Source organism: Camelus bactrianus, chromosome 12 (genome assembly GCF_048773025.1).
Source record: "Camelus bactrianus isolate YW-2024 breed Bactrian camel chromosome 12, ASM4877302v1, whole genome shotgun sequence".
NCBI classification, from domain to species: Eukaryota; Metazoa; Chordata; class Mammalia; order Artiodactyla; family Camelidae; genus Camelus; species Camelus bactrianus.
Window position 1 is genome coordinate 65,637,264 of NC_133550.1, and position 20,379 is coordinate 65,657,642.

At 49.6% G+C, this 20,379-nt stretch overlaps 1 protein-coding gene across 1 annotated transcript in view; it reads right to left on the minus strand.

The window, feature by feature from the left end:
* Positions 1-20,379, minus strand: part of EFCAB6 (EF-hand calcium binding domain 6) — a 207,698-nt gene that overhangs the window by 146,069 nt on the left and 41,250 nt on the right. The window contains exons 6-7 of the mRNA XM_010960181.3: positions 19,541-19,607; positions 1,280-1,416 (exon numbers count right to left, since the gene is read on the minus strand). Of these exons, the coding sequence (XP_010958483.2) occupies positions 1,280-1,416; positions 19,541-19,607 (204 nt within the window). The remainder of the gene's footprint in view (positions 1-1,279; positions 1,417-19,540; positions 19,608-20,379) is intronic.

The following is a 20,379-nucleotide window of genomic DNA, read 5'->3' on the forward strand; positions in this document are numbered from 1 at the left end:
AAACACAAGGTTTATTGTCAAATAAAACACTGCTTTGTTTTTTGATTGCCTGCTTTAGAAGAGTGTTGCTTCTGTTCTATAATTGCGTGCACAAAATTATTTAATTTGTTTTGTTTGGATCTTATTCTGGACACTTTCCCAGTCAGAAAGATGTAAAAATTAAAACATCTATTATGTCCTTTATATTCTGAGGTGGGTTATAAAGAGGGAAAAAGAAGAAAATAGTCAAAAGACTAGGAAATGACCATTTTTTAAAAAAGTCTCTTTGCTTTTCAGACCCTGCAGTGCCCATGACACTGTCATCTGCCCTCTAGACTTCTTGCTACAGGAGCAAATTCCTCTACTAACGGAAGCAACATCGTCTTTATAAAACTATGTAAGCAATCACAACGACCCATTTTCATAGCGATTTGTAACCGCAGTGTATCACGAAACTCTCAGGCTCAGAGTGAAATAACAAGGCTTGGTACTTTTGCTAATGGCCTGGAGGGTATTTAGAAACACCAGGGAGAGGCAGGAAGAGGAAGAGTACCTCTTGGCTGAGTACTAGATAAATTACGCTCAACATGGCCGCCCTTCTAGTGGCTTCCATTCAAAACTCAAGTGGCCACAGAAGCCAAGCATTTGGCTTCTTCTAAATGATCCAGAGTTTATTGTAGGCTCAAAAAAATGACTGTGCAGGCCTCCACACACTGCCCTCGAGTCAGGAGCAGGTGGTGGCGGCTCTCAAATGCCGTGAAGCAGCCCAGCATTCGTTATTCACCATCCCCCTGCTACAATGCCCACCCCAACCTCAGCAAAGACCGTCCTCAAAGGCAAATTCAGTGTCTGTTATTATATCAGGATGGAGAGCCAACAGGGAGCATACCAACCGACGAATAAATCCTGAAATTTTTCACTCTTCTCCTAACCCCGGGCTTTGAGTAAAAATCAACTGTGAACTGGAAACACATGGGATGGCGGGCATGATGCCAAGCAGGCAGAGAGGGACACTTGGTGATGGATTGCTTAAATAATGGAGATGTGCTCAAAGCTGCAGGCCAGATGACTCTCCCCGAGGGTGCTTGAGGAACTAGAACCATTAGCTCTCGCTTTTGAGAACCCGTGGAGAGCTTCACCAGCACGGGAGAAATGCCCATTGAGTGCCTCCTTCAGAACCAGCCAACAGGGGAGGCGGGAGGGAGGACCATCCTGGGCCCACTGAGCCCGACCAGGCCCCGCCGTGAAGCTGGTTTGAAGTTCTGCCGAGCAGCCTCCCGCCACACTCTCGTGTACTTACTGTTTGTATTCGTCATCTTTCATCTTCAAACAGAAGGTCTCCAGAACCCTCCTCAGCTCACGTGGTTGAACCAGACCAGTCTTGTTAATGTCAATGAGCTTAAAGGCTTTGATAACAGTTTTAATGTTTTTGAAAATCTGTATATAAAAAGAGATTTAGGAAAAGTCAAAAGTTCCAGTGGTAAAAATCAAGACTACAATTTTAAAAAAAGTGAAAGTGTTTAAATACTTCTTGTAAAATAAAATGTTTTCAAAGACTCACGGTCGTAGGTACTGCAAAATGACACGTCTACGGAAAAAAGGACACTTTACATTTATTGAATGTTTTCAAAGCAATTTTCTCTGTAAATGGTCTTAGTTTTTTAGAAAAAACTTACTGATATAAAGCAGTAAGCTTCATACACAATTCACTCCCTTTTAGAGTCATATGAAAAAATCTTTTTTGTTAATTGATACTTTAAAACTATAGTTTTGGCATAGCTGGACTTGGACAATTTTTATTTTTCATAGCCATATGCAAACTATTTTTACTAGGAGCTGAAAAATATGAGTATATATTTCAACCCCTCTGAATTTTTAAAAGATATTACAGGAAAGTTTTATAGCCATCTTTCCCAAATTCAGCAAATGCATATTTACCGGGCACAGACCTGCAGAGGCATTTGGTCAGGAGATGCAGAGCTGTGTGCTTGCCCTGAGCAACTTCTATGTGAAAGAAAGAAACACCCTCGGGGGCTCACGTGTGTCCAGCCCATAGCCATGTGACTGAATCCTCCCAACCCACACGAAGGAAGTAACCTTTCCCCACCTTCAGTAAGAACCGAGGTTCGGGGAGGCAACGTAAGTCACCTGTCATCACCTGGCTAGACGATAATGATGCTGGGGTTCAAACTCACGTCCATCCCCGAACCCCACTTCCCACGGAGAAGATAAGACATGCAAATAAATATTCAGTCAAGGTGACCCATGGAAACAAGTGCCAAACAACAGCGACAAACAAGGAGCTGTCGTCTTCACAGAAGACAACAAACACTTCCAGTGGAGCCGTCTGGAAGGCTTCCTGCAGGAGGTGACATCTGAGCTAGGAGGAGGCTGGGGCAGGACGGGAGGGCATGACGGTGGGACTGTGGATGAAGAGTGACGACCGTCAGTAGGGCTAGATCCGGGGAGGTCTGACTACATCCTGTACTAGATCAAATCCAAGTCCAGCCCAGAGCTGAAGGAAAATTACTGCACCTCAAGGAAGGAGTTTAGGGAAGATTCCAAGATGATCAGGTTTGTTCCCTATTTCCTCAGCATCTTCTCTGATCTGGGGCTGACCCAGAAGGAGCCCTCGGGCAGAGCCCTCCTGGGAAGGAACCACTGAGCTGGTGGGAGAAGGGCTCCTCCCTGGCTGCTCCTGGCTGGGTCATCTGGGGCCCTCCTGCCCCCATCACACCTGCCCTGCCTCCAGCACCACTCGTGGGGTCCGACTCCCAGTCTCAGCTCCCGGTCCTTCTCCCATCCAGAAGTTACCACTGCCTGTTCAGACTCACACTTTGTCACCAATAACTGCCGCTTTCCAAAACCAAGCCCCACATTAACACGTGAAAGTCCCACCTTTCAGCTCCCTCCTCTGACGGCTGACCTCCAACAGCCTTCTCCCCTCCAGACCTCCACCTGCTGCTCCGGCTCCTTTCCACACTCCCCTCCCTCTCCTCCTCACCACCCTTCCCCTCCAGCCATGGGTCCATCTGTATAACCACCTGCCACCTCCCTCCTCCTCCTGCATCTCTCTGTCTTGGCAAGATTCTAACCTCTAACCCATGTCAAGTCCAACTCACCACCTATTCCAAGCACCTGATGTGGCTGGAGAGCACTTACCTGGGTCCCCTCACTCAAGACCACCAACACCCCCGACTGGGCATGCATCGTAATCCTCCTCTACGGCGTGGTCCACTCAACCCCCACGCCCCACCACCACCAGGTAGCCTTTCCCACAGTCTCCACTCTCCTTCCCTCCCTTCCCACCCCTCCTCCGTCCTCTCCACTGATAATCCTCTTTATTTACAGAGAAAAGAGAAGCAACTGGAAGGCAATAGCCTAAAGCTCCCCCATACCCCCAGCCTGTCTGCCTCCATACCCAGCGATCGGCCTCCCCCCGTCCCAGGACGCTGCCCTTGTGATACGTGTGACCCCGCCACTCCCGGGCATGCGAGGACCCGCTCCTGCACCGTGGTTCCGACTCCACTCTCATGCCCACTACGGTGAAACGCCTTAGAAACGAGCCCCCTCCTCGCTTCACCTCCTCCTCCAGCCACATCTTCCCTTTTGCAGAAATCCCCCCTTGGAGCTGCCTGCTCCCTAACTCCCACGTGTCTCCCCTACCCAATCAGTTTTGGACCCACCACTCCACAGAAACTGTGACCTTGTGAGGGTGACTCTGCCAGACCTGGCGGCTCGTGGGGGCCCGTCTTGCTGTCCCCGCTGCAGCCCTCCACCCAGGTCACTGCCCCTTCTTCCTGGACACACGTCTCCCGTGGCTCCCACACCCCTGCCCCCAGTTCTCCTCCTTCTGGCTTTGTCTGGTGCCTGCCAGGTTCCTCCCCTGCCTCCTGAACTCTGGGTGCCTGCAGACATGGGCCTCGGGCCTCCTGGTTCTCTAACCACTTACTCCCAGGTGGCTCAGCCCTGTGGCCTTAATAACCACCGGATCGCCCTCAGGTGTCTGTCTCTGTCCCCTCCTCTGAGCGAGGTCAGGATCTCCACCCGCCTTGCTGATATCCACCTTGAGAGCCTAACAGACATCCCAGCTTCGCCAGACCAGCCTGCTTATCCCCCAGCCTCCCTGTCCCCTCCAGCAGGTCCATCCTGCTGGGTCCTCATCTCACATCCCACGTATAGCCTAGCCCGAGAGCCCGCAGCCCTCCCTTCAAAACATTTCTACCATCCAGCCCTGTCTCTCTGCCTTACGCCCGATGGCTGGTGCAACGGCCTCCCATTTGGTCTTCCAGCGTCCACACCCGACCCCACAGAAAGTCTCCATGCAACCGCCAGGGCATTCTGTTTAAACGGAAGGCTGAGCATGCCCTCTGCTCCCTGCCCTCCAGCGGCTCCCAGCCCCTCAGGTCAAAGGCGAGGGCCCCACGGACTGGCTCTCATCTTGCCACCCGGCCCCTGGCTCAACTCTGCTGCTCCCCAAGATGCCAGCCAGGCTCCTCCTGCCTCAAGGCGTTTGCTGTTTGCACTTGCTGTTCCTTCTACCTGGAACGTCCCTCCCCAGGCACCCACTGGCTCCTCCCTCACTTCATTCGGGTCTTGGCCCAAATGTTATCTTACCCAGAAGGCCTTCCCCGCCCCCGCCCCCACCCCGAGCACTCATCTTCTTCAAAGTGCTTCTCACCAACTAATTTAATGCTTGTCTTTATTGTCTGTCTCTCCCTCCTGCACATCCGCTTCCTGAGAGCAGGGTTCTGTTCACTGCTACCCCCGCCCCCCGCTCCCGGGGTCTAGAACGGCCACCGGCGGAGTGCGAGGCTCAGTGTGCATCTGCTTGAGCAAATGGATGAATGAATCCCTCCTCTTTTCACCTGCTTGGAAAAGAGCCACACTCCGAGGAAGCCCTGTTACATGTCTACAAACACATGCCTCCTCAGGGCCAATCCTGACAGTAATGACGGTCACATTCAATGTGACAAAGATGACAAAACTATGATAACTGAACAAATATTAATTGGCGTTTGTTACGTGCAACGAAAGCCCTGTGCTAAACTGTACGCACATCTCCCACCTCCTCCAACTAGAGGGCTTTGGCCAAAATAATCTTAATGTTCAGAACGGGGCACACCCAGCGAGGAGGAGCCACGCAGTGCCAGCTGGAAGGAAACGGGCTCGCGCATTCACCATCAGCCCCATCACTTTGTCTGCAAGAGTGGAGCCCTGGCCACGGAGAGCACTTGTGCCCACGGGCAAAAGAAAAATCTCAGCACCTTGTTTGCTGCCAAATCCTGATTCACCTCTCCTCGTAAAACGAGAGGACATGAGGCGATGTGCTTTTTTAAAACCCAAAGCAACCCATATGGATCTCCGGCGCGGGAAGCAGCGAAGCAGCGAATCTGGCACAGAACTCACACCCACCAGAGGTATGTCTCCAAGTTTCTTATCATTTGTCAGACTGAAGTTTGGCAAGATCTAGATGGAGCTGCAGATGGTGAGGCTTATCAAAGGCACCGGAGTTAGGGCCGTGGTGTGAAGACTTGTCCCACATATGATGGGAAAGAAGAAAAAGTACAAAGGAATAAAAGTCCCCGGCCCCTGCTTCGCCCCACTTCCCTCCCCCTCGAAATGAGAAGAGGAAACGGTAAAGGGAGAAATAGGGCTGACGTGGGCAGCTTCGGGCTCCTTCCTAGGCCAGCTAGACCTCTACCATTTTGATAAAAATGAGACAAGTCTGCATTCAGAGTCACTCTGTCTGAGCTTCTGCTTACCCCCCACTCCAGCTCCGACTCTCACCTCAAGTCCCTGGGCTCCAGCCACAGCCAACTACTTCACAAGCTCTCCAGCTGATCTGAGCCCCGCCACCTCCCCACCATGCCACCCCCACAGCCCCCCGCTCTCCCCACCTCCCTCTGCCCCAGCTACAGCCTCCCTGCCCTTTCTCACACACACTGAGCCCGTGCACCCTTCAGGGTTTCTGCATGCTGGGTTTCCTCTGCTGGACAGCTCCCTCAGGGGCTTCGGTCAGGTCTCGGTCATGTGCCACCTGCTCCAGGAGGCCTTCCTGACACCTGCACAAAAGCACGCCCTCATCCCTTTTCTCCCTCGCGTCCATCCACACCTGGATGTCTCATGTTTCTCTTTCTGTTTGCTGTCTTTCTTCTTCCACTGAAATGTAAATGCCGCGGAGGGGACCTGGCTTCATCTGCTGCTGCACCCCCAAGTTGAGAACAGTCCCTGGGCAGAGTAGATGCTCATAAATACTTGCGTGATTGAGTTCACAGCTATGCTGCTGCCCAAAGGCCCCGTCCCGGCCCTGCCGTCCACTCTCCACTTGGAGCAGGAGCCGGCACCTTCACACCAGGCTTTCCTGCCGCGCTTCCAGCCCATCGCTGGCCCCTGACCTCCACCCAGACATCTTGGTGTGTTCTGCCTGAAAGTGGTCCCCAGCCCCCTCCCCTGCAGCAGGGGGTCCACCCCACTCCCTGTCAGGCCCCTGCTCTCCAGGTGCTCCGCCCCCCTTCAGTTCCCCACCACTTCTCAGGGGGAGGGCTCAGAGAGGGTCAAATCCACGGAGAGAGGAGGAAACTGCCACACAGCTCACAAAAGGAGAAGGGCCTCCTTCCAAATCCAGCTTCTCAGAAAGGAAAGCATGGGCTTGCCCCATGAGTGCAGGGACCAGCCTGGGGTAGGTGCCCCCGCCCAGACCCGGTGCCTGCAGAGGCCCAGCTCCCCTCCCGGGCTCCGGGTGCTGCCACCTCCTGCCTGCCGCCTGACTCTGTCTGCCTGCAAGCTAAGAATGGGTGTTACATTTTTAAATGGTTGAAAAAAATTAAAAGAAGGCTATTTTGTGATGCATGAAAGTTACATGAGTTTCAAATTTCAAAATCCAAAAGTAAATTTTATTGGCGCCCAGCCACTCCGTTCATTTATGGGAATGAAACTGCCCGGGGCTGCTTGCCTCCCTGCAAGGGCAGAGTTGAGCAGTCAGACTGAACAGCCTGGCCCCCCAAGATCTAAATATTTACCATCTTCACAGGGGAAGTTCACAACCCCTGCTCCCCTCCCTCCCATCTGAGTGGGTGGTAGGTGTCACAGCAGCTTCAGGTGCACAAACAAGAGAAGCCCGGAGGATTTAAAAAGAAAACCCAAACAGAAGCTAATTATGACTCTGAATTAAAGCCTCAGGAGCCGGGAAGTGGCCTGGGGCTCTCTGAAGATGCAGCTGGGAAGTCTTCTCCTCCCAACCCTTCCCCATCTTCAGCACCAGACTCAGCCCGACCCATCCAGGGGGCCAGGGGCCCAGCAAGAGCTGCTTCCCACCTTCTCTGAGCCCTGCGCCCGGCTTAGGAGTGGCTGCCCCAACCAGCCCCCCACTAGACTCCCCAGCTCCCCACCGCACCCCAGGTTCCCACAGTGGCACTGCAGACTGAGAGAAGGGCAGCATCTGACCCTCTCCGTGTCCTCAGAGCCCTGGGGGATGATGCAAGAACCAAGCAATCTAGGGAAGGGAACCACAGGGAAGATGGACTAAACAGGCTGGACTCTTCCATCTGGACAGCAGGGCTAGGAAAAAGCAAGATCGAAAGCTTTAAAGGAGGAGGGGGAGGGGGAGGGGTAGAAGAAGAACCACCACCACCACCACCACCACCACCACCACCCCATTTCACAGAGGAAAGAAGTAAAAAAAGGGGGGGGGGTAAGTGATTACTGGAAAAAAAAAAGTGATAGGAGCAAACTTAAATTAAAACATTCCCCAAAAGATTTAGATGAATTCATGGAGGGAAGACTCCCAAGTGTCACTACAAGGAGCAGAGAGTGCCTGCCCTGAGGAGTAAAGGCAGGGAGGAACTGGAAGGGAAACCTTGTCCAGATACCTCCCACGGAAAGCCACACAAAGAACCTGGGCAGCTGTTTTCTGGGTTACCTTGGACCAGCAACCTGACTCATCTGAATTTCAGTCCCGGCTTCTATGAAACGGGAATGAATGGGGCACTGCACCGGTGTGTGCAGATGGAATGAGCTCACGTGTGCAGGTGCCTTGCAGGGAAAATACTCAATAAATGGTGGTGTGATAGGAATTGCTGATCAGTACCAAAGGCTGAGGACAGAGTTCCAAATAACCAGAGAGCCACACGCCCATGCTGGGGAACAGTAAGACACCGAACCGGCACTACTTCCCCCGCTCCACCCAACTCCATCGCCCCCTTCACTTCCCCACTGCCCAGCCTAAGTGAACAGACACCTTGAGGGGAAGAAGGTCTTCAGTGGACAGGAGTCCAGGGCCAAGAATAGGGCCTGGATCCATGAATATTTGTTAAGCGGATAGATGGATGAGGAATGGATGGATGAATAAATGGATGATGGATGGATGATAAATAGATGGATGGACAGAGGGAGGCAGGGAAGGAGAAATGCATGCATGCATGCATGCATGGATGCATGGATGATGGGTAGATGGATAGATGGGTGTTACAACATTTACGGGGAAGAGGCTTTGGTAAGCCAAGGAAATCCTTACAGAGACAGGACAGGTGCCTGCAGAAGGACAGACAGGCACGTCATTTCTGTGGACTCAGTGATCTGCTCTGCGCCTTCCTGGGGAAAGGAACTGAGAATTGAACAGAGATAGCAGAGCAGGAGGGGCAGATTAGGGCAGTCTGCACACCTGTTGTTGGCATGGACAGGATGTGTGGATTTTCCATGGGTTAAGTGGAAATCAAGAAAGGTAGAAGGCTAACAATGAATTATCAGAAAGAGAAATTAAGGAAACAACCTCATTTATCACTGCATCAAAAAGAATAAAATATCTAGGGACAAACCTGCCTAAAGAGGCAAAAGACATTTACTCTGAAAACTATGAGACACTAATGAAAGAATTGAAGATGACACAAACAAGATGGAAAGATACACCATGTTCTTGGATTGGAAGAATCAATATTGTTAAAATGATCATACTGCTCAAGGCAATCTACAGATTCAATGTAATCCCTATCAAAATACCAATGGTATTTTTCACAGAACTAGAACAAATAATTCTTAAATTTGTATAGAAACACAAAATACCTTGAATAGCCAAAACAATCCTGAGAAAAAAGAACAGAGCTGGAGGAATTACACGCTTGGCTTCAGACTATACTACAAAGTTATAGTCATCAAAACAGTATGGTACTGGCACAAAAACAGACACACAGATCAATGAAACAGGATAGAAAGTCCAGAAATAAATCCATGCACTTGTGGTCAATTAATCTATGACAAAGGAAGCAAAAACATACAATGGAAAAAAGACAATCTCTTCAGTAAGTAGTGCTGGGAAAACTGGACAGCTACCTGTGAAAGAATGAAACTGGAACATTCTCTAACACCATATACAAAAATAAACTCAAAATGGATTAAAGGCCTAATTGTAAGACTGGATAGTATAAAACTTTTAGAGGAAAATATAGGCAGAAGACTCTTTGACACAAAATGTAGCAATAATTTTTTTGGATCTGTTTCCTAAAGTAAAGAAAATAAAAGCAAAAATAAACAAATGGGACCTAATTAAACTTAAAAGCTTTTGCACAGCAAATGAAACCATTGACAAAAAAAAAAAAAAAAAAGACAACCTGCAGAATGGGAGAAAATATTTGCAAATGACATGACCGATAAGGGATTAATATCCAACATGTACAAACAGCTCATACAACTCAGCATCAAAAAAACCAAACAACTTGATTAAAAAATGAGCAGAAAAGCTGAATAGGCATATTCCAAAGAGGAAATGCAGATGGTCAACAGGCACATGAAAAGATGCTCAACATGGCTATCGTCAAAAAGAACACAAATAACAAATGTTGGTGAGGATGTGGAGAAAAGGGAACCTTTGTACACTGTTGGTGGGAATGTAAGTTAGTGCAGCCACTGTGGAAAACAGTATGCAGATATCTCAAAAAACTAGAAATAGAACTACCATATGACCCAGCAATTCCACTCCTGGGCATATAGATCCAAAAAAATCAAAAACATTAATTCAAAAGGATACATGCACCACAATGTTCACAGCAGCATTATTTACAATTGCCAAGATATGGAAGCAACCTAAGTGTCCACTGACAGATGACTGGATAAAGAAGACGTGGTCTATATGCAATGGAATATTACTCAGCCATAAAAAGAATGAAATTTTGCCATGCAGCAACATAGACAGACTTAGAGGGCATTATGCCAAGTGAAATAAGTCAGAGAAAGACAAATACTGTGTGATATCACTCATATGCGGATTCTAAAAAAATACAACAAACTAGTGAATATACCAGAAAAAGAAGCAGACTCAGATACAGAGAACCTACTAGTGGTTACCAACGGGGAGGTGCGGGAGGGGCAATGTAGGGGTGCAAGAGTGGGAGGTGCAAACCACGGGGTGTAAGAGAGGTTGGAGGATGCATTGCATGACATGGGAAACAGCCAATATTTTGTAATAACTGTAAATGGAAAGTAAACTTGGAAAGTTGTGTAGAAGTTTATTAAAAGTTTTTGTTTTTTTAAAGAAAGGTAGAGGCTTGAGCTGTCCTGCTCCTGGGGCCGATCCTCGGGTGAGGGGATGTGAGCAGCATGGAATGTGGGGTGGGCCACCAGGAGCAGAGCTGAGGAGGTCTGGAGGGGGTTAAGCCAGAGCTGACCCTCCTCCCCAGGAAACCACACAGCCCGGGGGCCCCCAGAGGACTGTCCTAATCACTTCCCCTGCACCCCAAGAGCACAGAGGACACCAGTGAAGGGAGAAGGGCCTGCTCCCTCACCTCAGCCCTCATCATCGCCCCCGAGCTGGGGAGGAAGGAAGCCGAGCCGGGGAGAGAAGAGCCAGGGAGCATCCCCACCACCACCCCCGCGGCCCCTGGGGCTGGAAGGAGGGCGGAGCAGGGCGCCCAGCTCATCCGAGCTCCGGGTTAGCTCTGGACCAGTCTATGCTGGACTCGTTGATACCTGAGTGTGACCAGAGAGCCAGGGGATGGAAGAAGGCGGACTGGCCCGCGTCCACCGGAGGCAAAGCCTCCAGGTGCCTCACGTGTGCGCGCCGAGCCAGCCGGGGCAGCGCCACTCCACGGGCCTCTGTCTGAGGCTCTCTTTCCAGCACTTGGAGCTCCAGGAAGGAAAGCTGTGAACCACTGACGCTTTAAAGGAGGTGAGAAAAGGCCTAACATTCCCTCCCTGAAGCCCAGAGCTCCCACTCGGGCTGCAGAATAGGCCCCGGGCCTGCGGTGGCCCTTGCCGGGGCTGGGAGGAGGCGAGGGTGCCCGCGCGGTACCGTCAACCTCCTTCCGCGCCATTCCCCGTGCCTCCTGTTTGACTGCTTTCTGCTCGGTTCCTCACCCGGAGCCACCTCCGTCGCCTGGTTTCTAGGAGAAGGTGAGGGAGGGAAATGGCCTCCCACCCAATGCCCCCGGATGGAGACGCTGCGAGAGGGGGCCTGGGGCCACCCCCTGTCTTGTTTCTGCAGCAAAATGCGGGGCTCAGCCTGGCACCTCTCCGTCACCACAGCGAGACTCGTTTCTAATTCAAGGAGGACATGTTTTAAATGAAGCCAAGAAAAAGGATTTCTCTTAACAATAAACACATCAATGCTCATTTTCCTTATTATTCTACTTTTGGCTATTTCGTATAAAATCTTTAATTAAAGTTTTTCTTTGAAATTGTCATTATCAACCCAGAAGAAAGAAAGGGGGGGAGAAAAGAACAACACAGCTGTGCAGATATGAAGCGCTATTCAGGACTAAATGAACTGGAACGAAATAAGTAGCTTGACTGTTATGTTCTCCGTCTTGGCTCTGTATTCTCAGTAGCACAGTCTAACTTGTCACTTTATATCGATTCCATCTGTTTACACTCTGCAGAGTATTGGCTTCCTACCGTGAACATTTCCTATTTACCAGCTGGTAGAGATGAGCCAAACCAGATAGGAAAAAATTAGACTGCATTCAGAACCTCATCAACACAAACTTTCAGTGTGGGGACATGTGGGAGGGGCGGCGGCCGGGCATGGCTCACCTTTAACAAAGGCTGACTTTGCTCCCCTCCACAGCCGAGGACTAGGCACTGACTTGTTGAACCGATGCAAACCCCACCTTTACCAAAACCTGAACAAGCTCAAGACATCTCAGTGAGACCCATGGCAACAGGGAAAAGGGAGCTGACTTAAAAAAAAAAGAGCTAAAGCAATCTCAAAGTCATGGTTGCTATGACAGAGTGAAAATCCAAATATCTGGTTTTGAGTCTCCTTGCAGCCATGGTGAAAAGGGAAACTTGCTGTTATCTATACTACAGACCATGTAAGCCTTCCTCCACATTTGATTTTCATTTTCAAAATGCTCCCTGCAACATCTAATAAGACAATAAGACATCCTAGCTACTCATTGAACTTCTGACACAGCTATGAAAAGAAGCCCCAAGTCTAAATACCTAGGGCACCAACTATAAAAGAAATATTTCCTGTCTCTCCTTCTTTCTAACCCAGCCCACAGTCATAGGATGGGAGCCCCACTCCAGACAATATAGGCCAAGAATACTGAGGCCACTGTCACCCTGACCCTAGACCACTCACAGGACAGTGCGGCACACCAGGAGGGGCAAGCCGACCCCGTCTCAGGAACTCCACGGCATCCCCCAAACCGCAGAGGCGCTCAACGAATGTAGATGATGATGTGAGAGCGACTGATTACTTCCAAGGCCTGATGACAGCTACCCCGCCTCCTGTGGCTCTCCCATCAAATGCAGCCATTCTGCTGCTGACCTCATCCCCTAAATACTGCCTCCCCCATGTCATCGCCCCGTCAGACACATTCAGTGAACCGCCACCACCACTACCCCCAGCCCTGTGTTTTAGGGTTAACACCTAACCTTTAAATACTTCCATTTTTTTCTCCAGCCTACATTTCAAGATTGATCTGTCCCATCTTGCCTTGAGAAACATAACTCCCCACAGAATCGTCACAGAGCTTGTCTCCTCACTGCCCCCACCTCCGCATCCTCTTCGCACACCCGACTACAATCCCGAAACCTACCCCACATCTCACCCTCTAGCCCAACCTCAGCACGCACTGCAGTCCCATCCATGGTCCAACTCAAGCTCCAACTTCACCTTCCTCGTGAATGTCTTCCTGGCTATTCCAACTACTGTGAACGTCTCCTGCAGAACTTTATTTTCTCATCCTGCAAGTATTTCGCGAGCTCAGATCAGGTGTCAGGATCTGATCAAGGCACTAAAGTTACAACAGCGAGCAAGACAGAGAAGGTGCCCACTCCCAGGGAACATATTTCCTCGTGATCAACAAGTAAGCAAACAAAACCTCAGAATGTCTGAAGTGTTAAGGAAAATGTGAAATTTTAGATAGTGTGGTCCAAAGGACCTCCGGGGGGAGACCTCTCAGGCTGTGCCAGAAGCCAGGGTGTTTGTCCAGCATTTACTTAGTGGGCAACCAAAAGCCCTGGGGCATCTTAACCAAAGGGGTCTGATGAGAACTCAAAACTCATGTTTTGAACAGGTAGCTCTGGGCGTCGTGTGAAAGAGAGCTTGAAAGGGGCACGAGTGGGAACAGGAAAAGCAGCCCAGGCTGGAGACAGTGGTGGTGGTGGGGATGGAGAGAGGCGGATGGGTTCAGGGTATGCAGCAGACAGGACTTCCTGAGGATCCGAATGTGGGAGAGGGGCCAGTAAGGGAAAGACAGGAATCAGGGCTAATCACAGACTTCTGCTGTAATGACTCAGTGAACGGTAGAACCACGCACTAAAATGCAAAGAGAGCAGAGGAGGAAGGCTTCCTGGGGTGGGGCGAGGAGGATGGTCAGCTGCTATGGTCTGGTCTGGGGACAGTGGTGAGTCCTGGGCCCCAGATGGAGATAGAAACGTGGGCACCATCAGCACACAGCCGTCTTTGTAGCTATAGATCGTAAATGACCACAGAGTATCATTTAAGTTTCCACACAGTAACTCTTGTCTTCTCTCCTCCAAATGCAGATTCCTAATTTTTGGAGTAACTTCTGTCGACCCTGAAGTATGGCAAGTTCATTTTCTATTTATTCCCACAAAGAATCTCAACGATATTGGAAAAATCTTGCAATACTGCTTCCCCATTTCACAGCTGAGAAAACAGTTTCCAGGGAGACTAGTCTGCTCAGGGCCCCTCAGACCGTTGAGTGTCGGGACTCAGATGCACTCTCAGCCGGGCGAGCCCAAGGGCTGCAGCCTGCCCCGCCAGTGCCACACTGTTTTAGACCCTTATCCCTGCCACCTCTTTGGTACTACTGACTTGCCACATGCAAGAAGATTTTTTTTAAGATTAAACTCAGTCTGAAATAATACAAATTCTGAAATAACAGAATCTTTGCTTTAGCTTCCTGCTAAAGCCTTTAGTAAATTAATAATAGCGCCACCAAAAATAGGTCCTGGAGTAGAAGCATCTTAAATATCATTTTTTTTTATAAAATGGCAGCTGATTGTTTTGTTATGTGAAATTCTCTAGATCAAAATGTAAGCACTACTCTTCATTCAGTTGCACAGAGACACACGAAGAAGAGCTGTGACATTATTAATCACTATATTCAGTTATGATTGATAGACTTTCTGCGGGGAGGAAAAAGTGCCTCGGATGCAATCTGTCCCAACAGCTCTGCGATATGCTAATATTTCCTTCTGATGAAAGAGGAGATGTGTTCAAATACCTGCGATAATAGGCAATTAATACCAAGTGCACCAGAGGAGAGCTGATAAAAGTGGGATTTGGAGAGTACTATGAATTAACCAAAGGCTTGTGTGTTTTAGTAAATGGCCTCATGTTGAGTTTGACACAGTCTTTTTATTAGGCAGACAGACTGTATTTGATACATCCATTCACGCTAATGTGGTGTTCTGATGCTAAGGTGTGTTTATGAAACAACCGTTTCTTTATTCCTCAAGCAATTATTTTTTAAATGTCTTTTTTAGGAAAACTCACCTATTGAAGAAAATGAATCTACCCATCACTTTTGTCTTTTTCATGAAGATATTACAGACCAAGCAAGCAGCTTAGTACCTCTGATTATTTACTAATTGCTTCTGAAATGGCGAAGGCTGCATCTATTCTACTCCGAGGCACCAGGGTAATCCCATAAAAGCTGTGTCAGATCGCTTGGTGTCCAACAGACACGCTAGTCATGGCTGACTGGGTAGACCAGATGTTCTGACATCACTGGCGCCTGGGCTTGGAAGAGCATCCCTATTTGGGTGGTGACGGTACGAGAGCTAACGGCCTGGGGCTCTGGGCGGTGTTTGTTTAGGGTTTGTTTTTTCTTTTAATGTCTTTAACTGAATTACACATTCTTGAATTCTAGTCTTCAATTAACAACAGTTTTCTTTTTTTTTTTTTTTCTTTGCATGTAGTGGGAGACGAATCATGACATCTCTAAACCCGCACTGGGTTCTTGTATAAGTCAGAAGAGCTTTCTGTGTCTCGGCGATTCCCTGGACGTGGCTTACAGTGAACATTCACCGCACCCCACCCAAACCTTGAGAAGCAAGATGAGGTTTTCCTTTGTCATCCTCTTCGTTTACTTCCGCCTTAGCCTCATGTAAGGAGTTGACAAAAGATAAAAGAGTAAAAAGACCAAAACTTGTTTAACTTGGAAACACACTGAAGCTTTGCTTTAGTCCTTTTTTCCTGGCAGATTCCCCCCTTGAAGAATGTGAAGAACCTAATTGTTGGGCCTCAGATACTGCCATGGCTCCAGGATGGGGACGGGACCCTGCAGGGCAGGCAGGGAGCATAAGCGACTGAGGAGTTGGGAATGAGTGTAGGAGGGCAGGATGCCACAGACAGAAGAGGAAAGAAGATCCCCAAGTGCCCGTTTGAAGGTGATACTACAGGGACAAGATGACTCTGGTTGGAATGCAACCTCCACTCATGGTACAGTGACGGTGACTACGGAGATGTCTCTGTGATGGCCAGGGTCTACCTCCAGGCAGAACAAAAAGTCACATTTGCTGAATGCAAAGTAAGCATCAATGCCCTTCCTAAAGAGGCCCTCCGAGAGGCAGGGTGGCCTAGAGGTTAAGAGCTAGGACCCTGGAGCCAAGCTGCCAAGGCAGGAGTTGCAGCTTCTCTGCCCACCAGCTGTGTACACTTGGCCCAGCTGCTTAGCCTCTGTCCTGGTTTCCCTTCCCATCAGGTGGGTAACAGTGGTACCTGCCTCGGGGGCTCTCCTGGAAATTAAATACTTTAATGCAGTAAAGCACTTAGAATAGCTCCCCGTAAGTGCTCACTCCAGGCTAACTATTATTATCAGAGTTGGCAAAATCCAAAAATTTACATCAGTGTTCAGTGAGTGAAGGCCCAGCCGGCCGAGGGGGTCCTTTTGCAGGAGGGCTGAAGCAGACACTAGGTCGCTTTCTCCAAATCCGTTCACCTCTGCGCCCTTCTCCTTTCTGACAATACCCTCCCTCCATTAGTCAATTTGTTCAGATATCTACCCTCTGGTGGCCACATGCTGCAGGGGAGGGAGCCCAGCCACCACACCAGGGAGTAATCAGGCCTGGTCCAGGCCACTGGTTTGGATGGGGACATGACCCTGGGCTGTGAGTCCGTGGGGAGAAGTTTTCCCATGTTAATTATAACGAGTCACACAGGAAGAAACAGCACGCCGGAAAAATGTGACGTCACAGTATCTGGTGTCAAGCCCGGAAGGGCGGCCCCTCCTGGTGACGGGAGGAGTCACGAGTTAGCCAAGCCTGGACCTGTGCTCCCCTCCTGACCTCTTAGATGAGATGCGAATTCCTTGTTGTCTCAGCCAGTTCACAGTTTTCTGTTTCTCGTGGGGTAGGACAACCTACCACCTCGGTGGCTGAGGGGGTGCCACTACCGCAGGAAAGTTTCAGGAGCGCCGACAGAGAGAACCAGCCTCACTGACGGGGAGGAAGGGACTAATACTTATTGAGCACTGACTGAATGCAATGGCATCACTTACGTTATTCTCATTCACTCTCGTAACCACCCTGAGACGTTAAGTGCTGCCTCTGCTTCAGAGCTGGGAACGCAGCGCAGTGAGAGTCCGGCCCAAGGCCCCGTGGGAGGCTGCAGAGGCAGGATTCTGGGCCAGACGTGCCCGATTCCCACTAACTCCCTCTGCCTCCCTGGAGACTACGAGGGCAAGGAATCTGAAGACCAGAGGACTCGGAGCGGTCATGGACATGCCCCATTGCAGGCACAGAGGGGGAGCCAGAGAGGCCAGCCATACTCATGACCCAAGGAAAAGTGAGGCCAAGCTGGGGAGGGCAAGTGGGGCGTGGGAGACTCAAAGCACCTGCTCCCTGGGACCCGAGTGGAGACTAAATGAGGAACTGGGACAAGCTGGAGCCCAAAGATGACACCCTGAGGACCACCTGGGTGCACAGAGCCTCCTCTTCCCTCAGATACAGGGCCCCATGGATCAGACAGCCACCTCTTCACATGAAGCCACGGATCCCCATCACCAAAGGATGGAGAGACGGGACCTGGGGATTGTCCAACCTGCCCTTCCCTGATGGAGAAAAGGAGACTCGGAGAGCCTGGGGTGCATGGGTTTAAGTGCACATGAGTTAGGGAGAGGCTGAGGACCCAGCCACCAGACCAAGCTCACTGCAGAAGAAAACAGTTAGGAAACACAAGCCCTGGGGTTTGCTCAGTTTGGGGTGCCAACTACTAACTATTTAGGTTTAGGAAGGCTAGACCACACACACATTTAGTAAAGTCTGGCTCCCAAAATTCAGAGAGACATTTGCATGCATTCTTGGCTCCAATCAGCCATGTGGACTTATATTTAAAACAAAATAATTAGCATCTTTCATTTCCAAACTGTGTAGATCACTCAGCAATGACAGCGTATGTCTGAAGAGGGCCTTCTGTTAGTAACCGCTAGGTGTTCCTCTCGGTCTGCAATGCTCGACTGTGGGCCACTTGCAGGACCAGAGTAGTAGACGGAATCGTGCTCCTGCCCTGCCAGCAGCTGAGGAGTGTGTCTGGTTTGCTCTGCTTCTTTGGGGGCGGTGGGTGGGAAGGGATGGCCTTCATTTGTGTTCCTAACTATAAGTCAAAGGAAGCTGTAGAAATAACCATAATAATGACCGCTGGCCTCCTCTAAGTGTTCCCGGTGCTTCGTGCGGAGTATTTTTAAGCCACACAACAGCACTTCGAGATGGGTGTTCTCACCCCCACTGACAGATGAAGAGGCCCCATGACCAGGAGTTGCCCAAACCACCCGGTTGGTAAATGGCAGAGCACGTCCCATGCCACGTGCCTGCCCAGGGCCAGGGCCGCAGGGGGAACTTGTGCTCCTCGGCCTCTCCATGTCACCCTTCTGTTCTCACCGGACCTTGCCCGAAAGCTGCACTAGCTTAAACTCACTCTTAGTGGGAGGGCTTCTGCGGGAAGGAGGCTGGGATAAAGGGAGGCCTGAGATGACAGGGTGGCCGGCAGTGGTGCGCCCCTGATCCTAAGCCTTATTTTCAGTAATTTACAAGCCGGGCCTGCGTCCACACCCCTTGACTCGAACTGTAATGTTGCGTCATTGATCTGTAACAGTATTTACATGGCTGGGATGGTCGTCATTCCTAGGGGAATTTCATAATTAACAGAGCTTAGGAGGAGACAAACTAAAGATGTATACCACACATAATAGCAATCCTATAACATATTTCTTACAGAATAACAAGCGGACCATAGTGGAAGAAGCAAATAATTATACCAGGGTTCCTACTAATATGAACTATAGCGAGACTAGGTTTTTAGGAGCACATAATGCTAAAAGAATGATCACACTAGGATGAATTTTCTGGTGTTAATGGCACCAGCCAGGGAAATTTAGACGAACATTCTGTGGGTTTCTGGCTATTTTTGATTTTGAAATGTATGAAAAACTCAGAAGAGTTCAGAAAGGAAAGAAAATTTATCACATTGCAAACCGACATATTGAATCAAATAAATTAAACCATGACTCTCAAACTGCTCATGTAATTGACAGGCTCAAATGCATTTTAAAAAGAGGTCCGATTCCAAGCCCCCAAAGCCAGGAACATCTCTTCCCTCCTTAGCTGTGCGGCGTGACAGCCGACCATAATCGGCAGACAGGACCGGAGCTCTATGCCCCTTTCTAAACACACGTCGTAGCTTTCGTGGCTAAATTACTCGATACTTAAGTATCTATCACTCCGAGCTTTACTGGTTATTTTTACCCTGCTGCTTGTGATTGGCGTTTACTGCTGAAAAGCAGTCGTTTTCTCTTCCTAAACAAAACACTGCTTCAATCGTAGACAAAAACAGAAAGGGCAGCCCTACTAATAATGATCTAAAGTTAATACAAAAGGAATTAACATTCCAGCACTTCTGCTGGTGCCATGCATCAAGAAATGCCATCCGAGGCCGGCGGAGCGGTCTGCACACAGGCTTTCACGGGACATCTATTCAGTCAGGCGACTGACAAGAGGACGCGGGTGAGCAGACGCAGCTCGCTTCACATCACCGCCCTCTGCTAGCGACTACTTTTGACGGTGGGTGGGGGAAAGAACTTCGAAAGATCTCTGTTACCTTTTCTCCCACTTGGACTTCAAGTTCTTTTAATGTCCGACAGCAATTCGTTTCATCCTCACCTCCCCTTAAAGATAAGGAGGAAACACTGTTTGTTAAAATGTTGTAACCAAATAAATGTTTACAGAGGACATGCAGAGACCAAAATTATACGGATTCCTAAATTATAGATTTTTAAATGCAAGATATTCCTTCTGCACAACCAGCTGCCAGAAGCGTGAACTTGGGCCAGTTACTTGGCGCCTGCACGCCTCGGTCCCCTCACCTGACTCCTCTAGGGTAGGGTGGGAGTCTCGTGTGACCCTCACAGCACCTCCATGGGCTTAGGGGCCATCCTCACCCCACTTTACAGAGGAGACTGGGGAAGCCCAAGGTCACTGTGCAGAGGTTGCGGTGCCGGGTTCAGACCCAGGTGCTCTGGCTTCGCAGCCCACCCCCAGCCCTCTGCTGCTGCAGTGTTCTGCCCCCCGGGAGCCCCCCGTTCACTCCGCGGGGCTCTCGTACCCACACCGTAAAGGACTTAGGATGGGTGCACATCTGTACCACCCCTTGGCTCTGCCTGCTTTTCTTAGCCACTTTTTTTCCCTTTTGTTTTTTTATTTTTGGTTTTTGGTTTTTGGTGGGGAGCAGGGGAAGTAGTTAGGTTTACTTGTTTATTTATTTTATTGGAAGTACTGGGGATTGAACCCAAGATCTGTGCATGCTAGGCACGCACTCTACCACTGAGCTATACCCTCCCCCATTTCCATCTGCTTTTATTAACTATTTTTGATTTTGTATTATCTGTGTATCTATTAACGGCTTCGAAGCCCCTCTTTGGAACAAACTGTAGGGCTAGG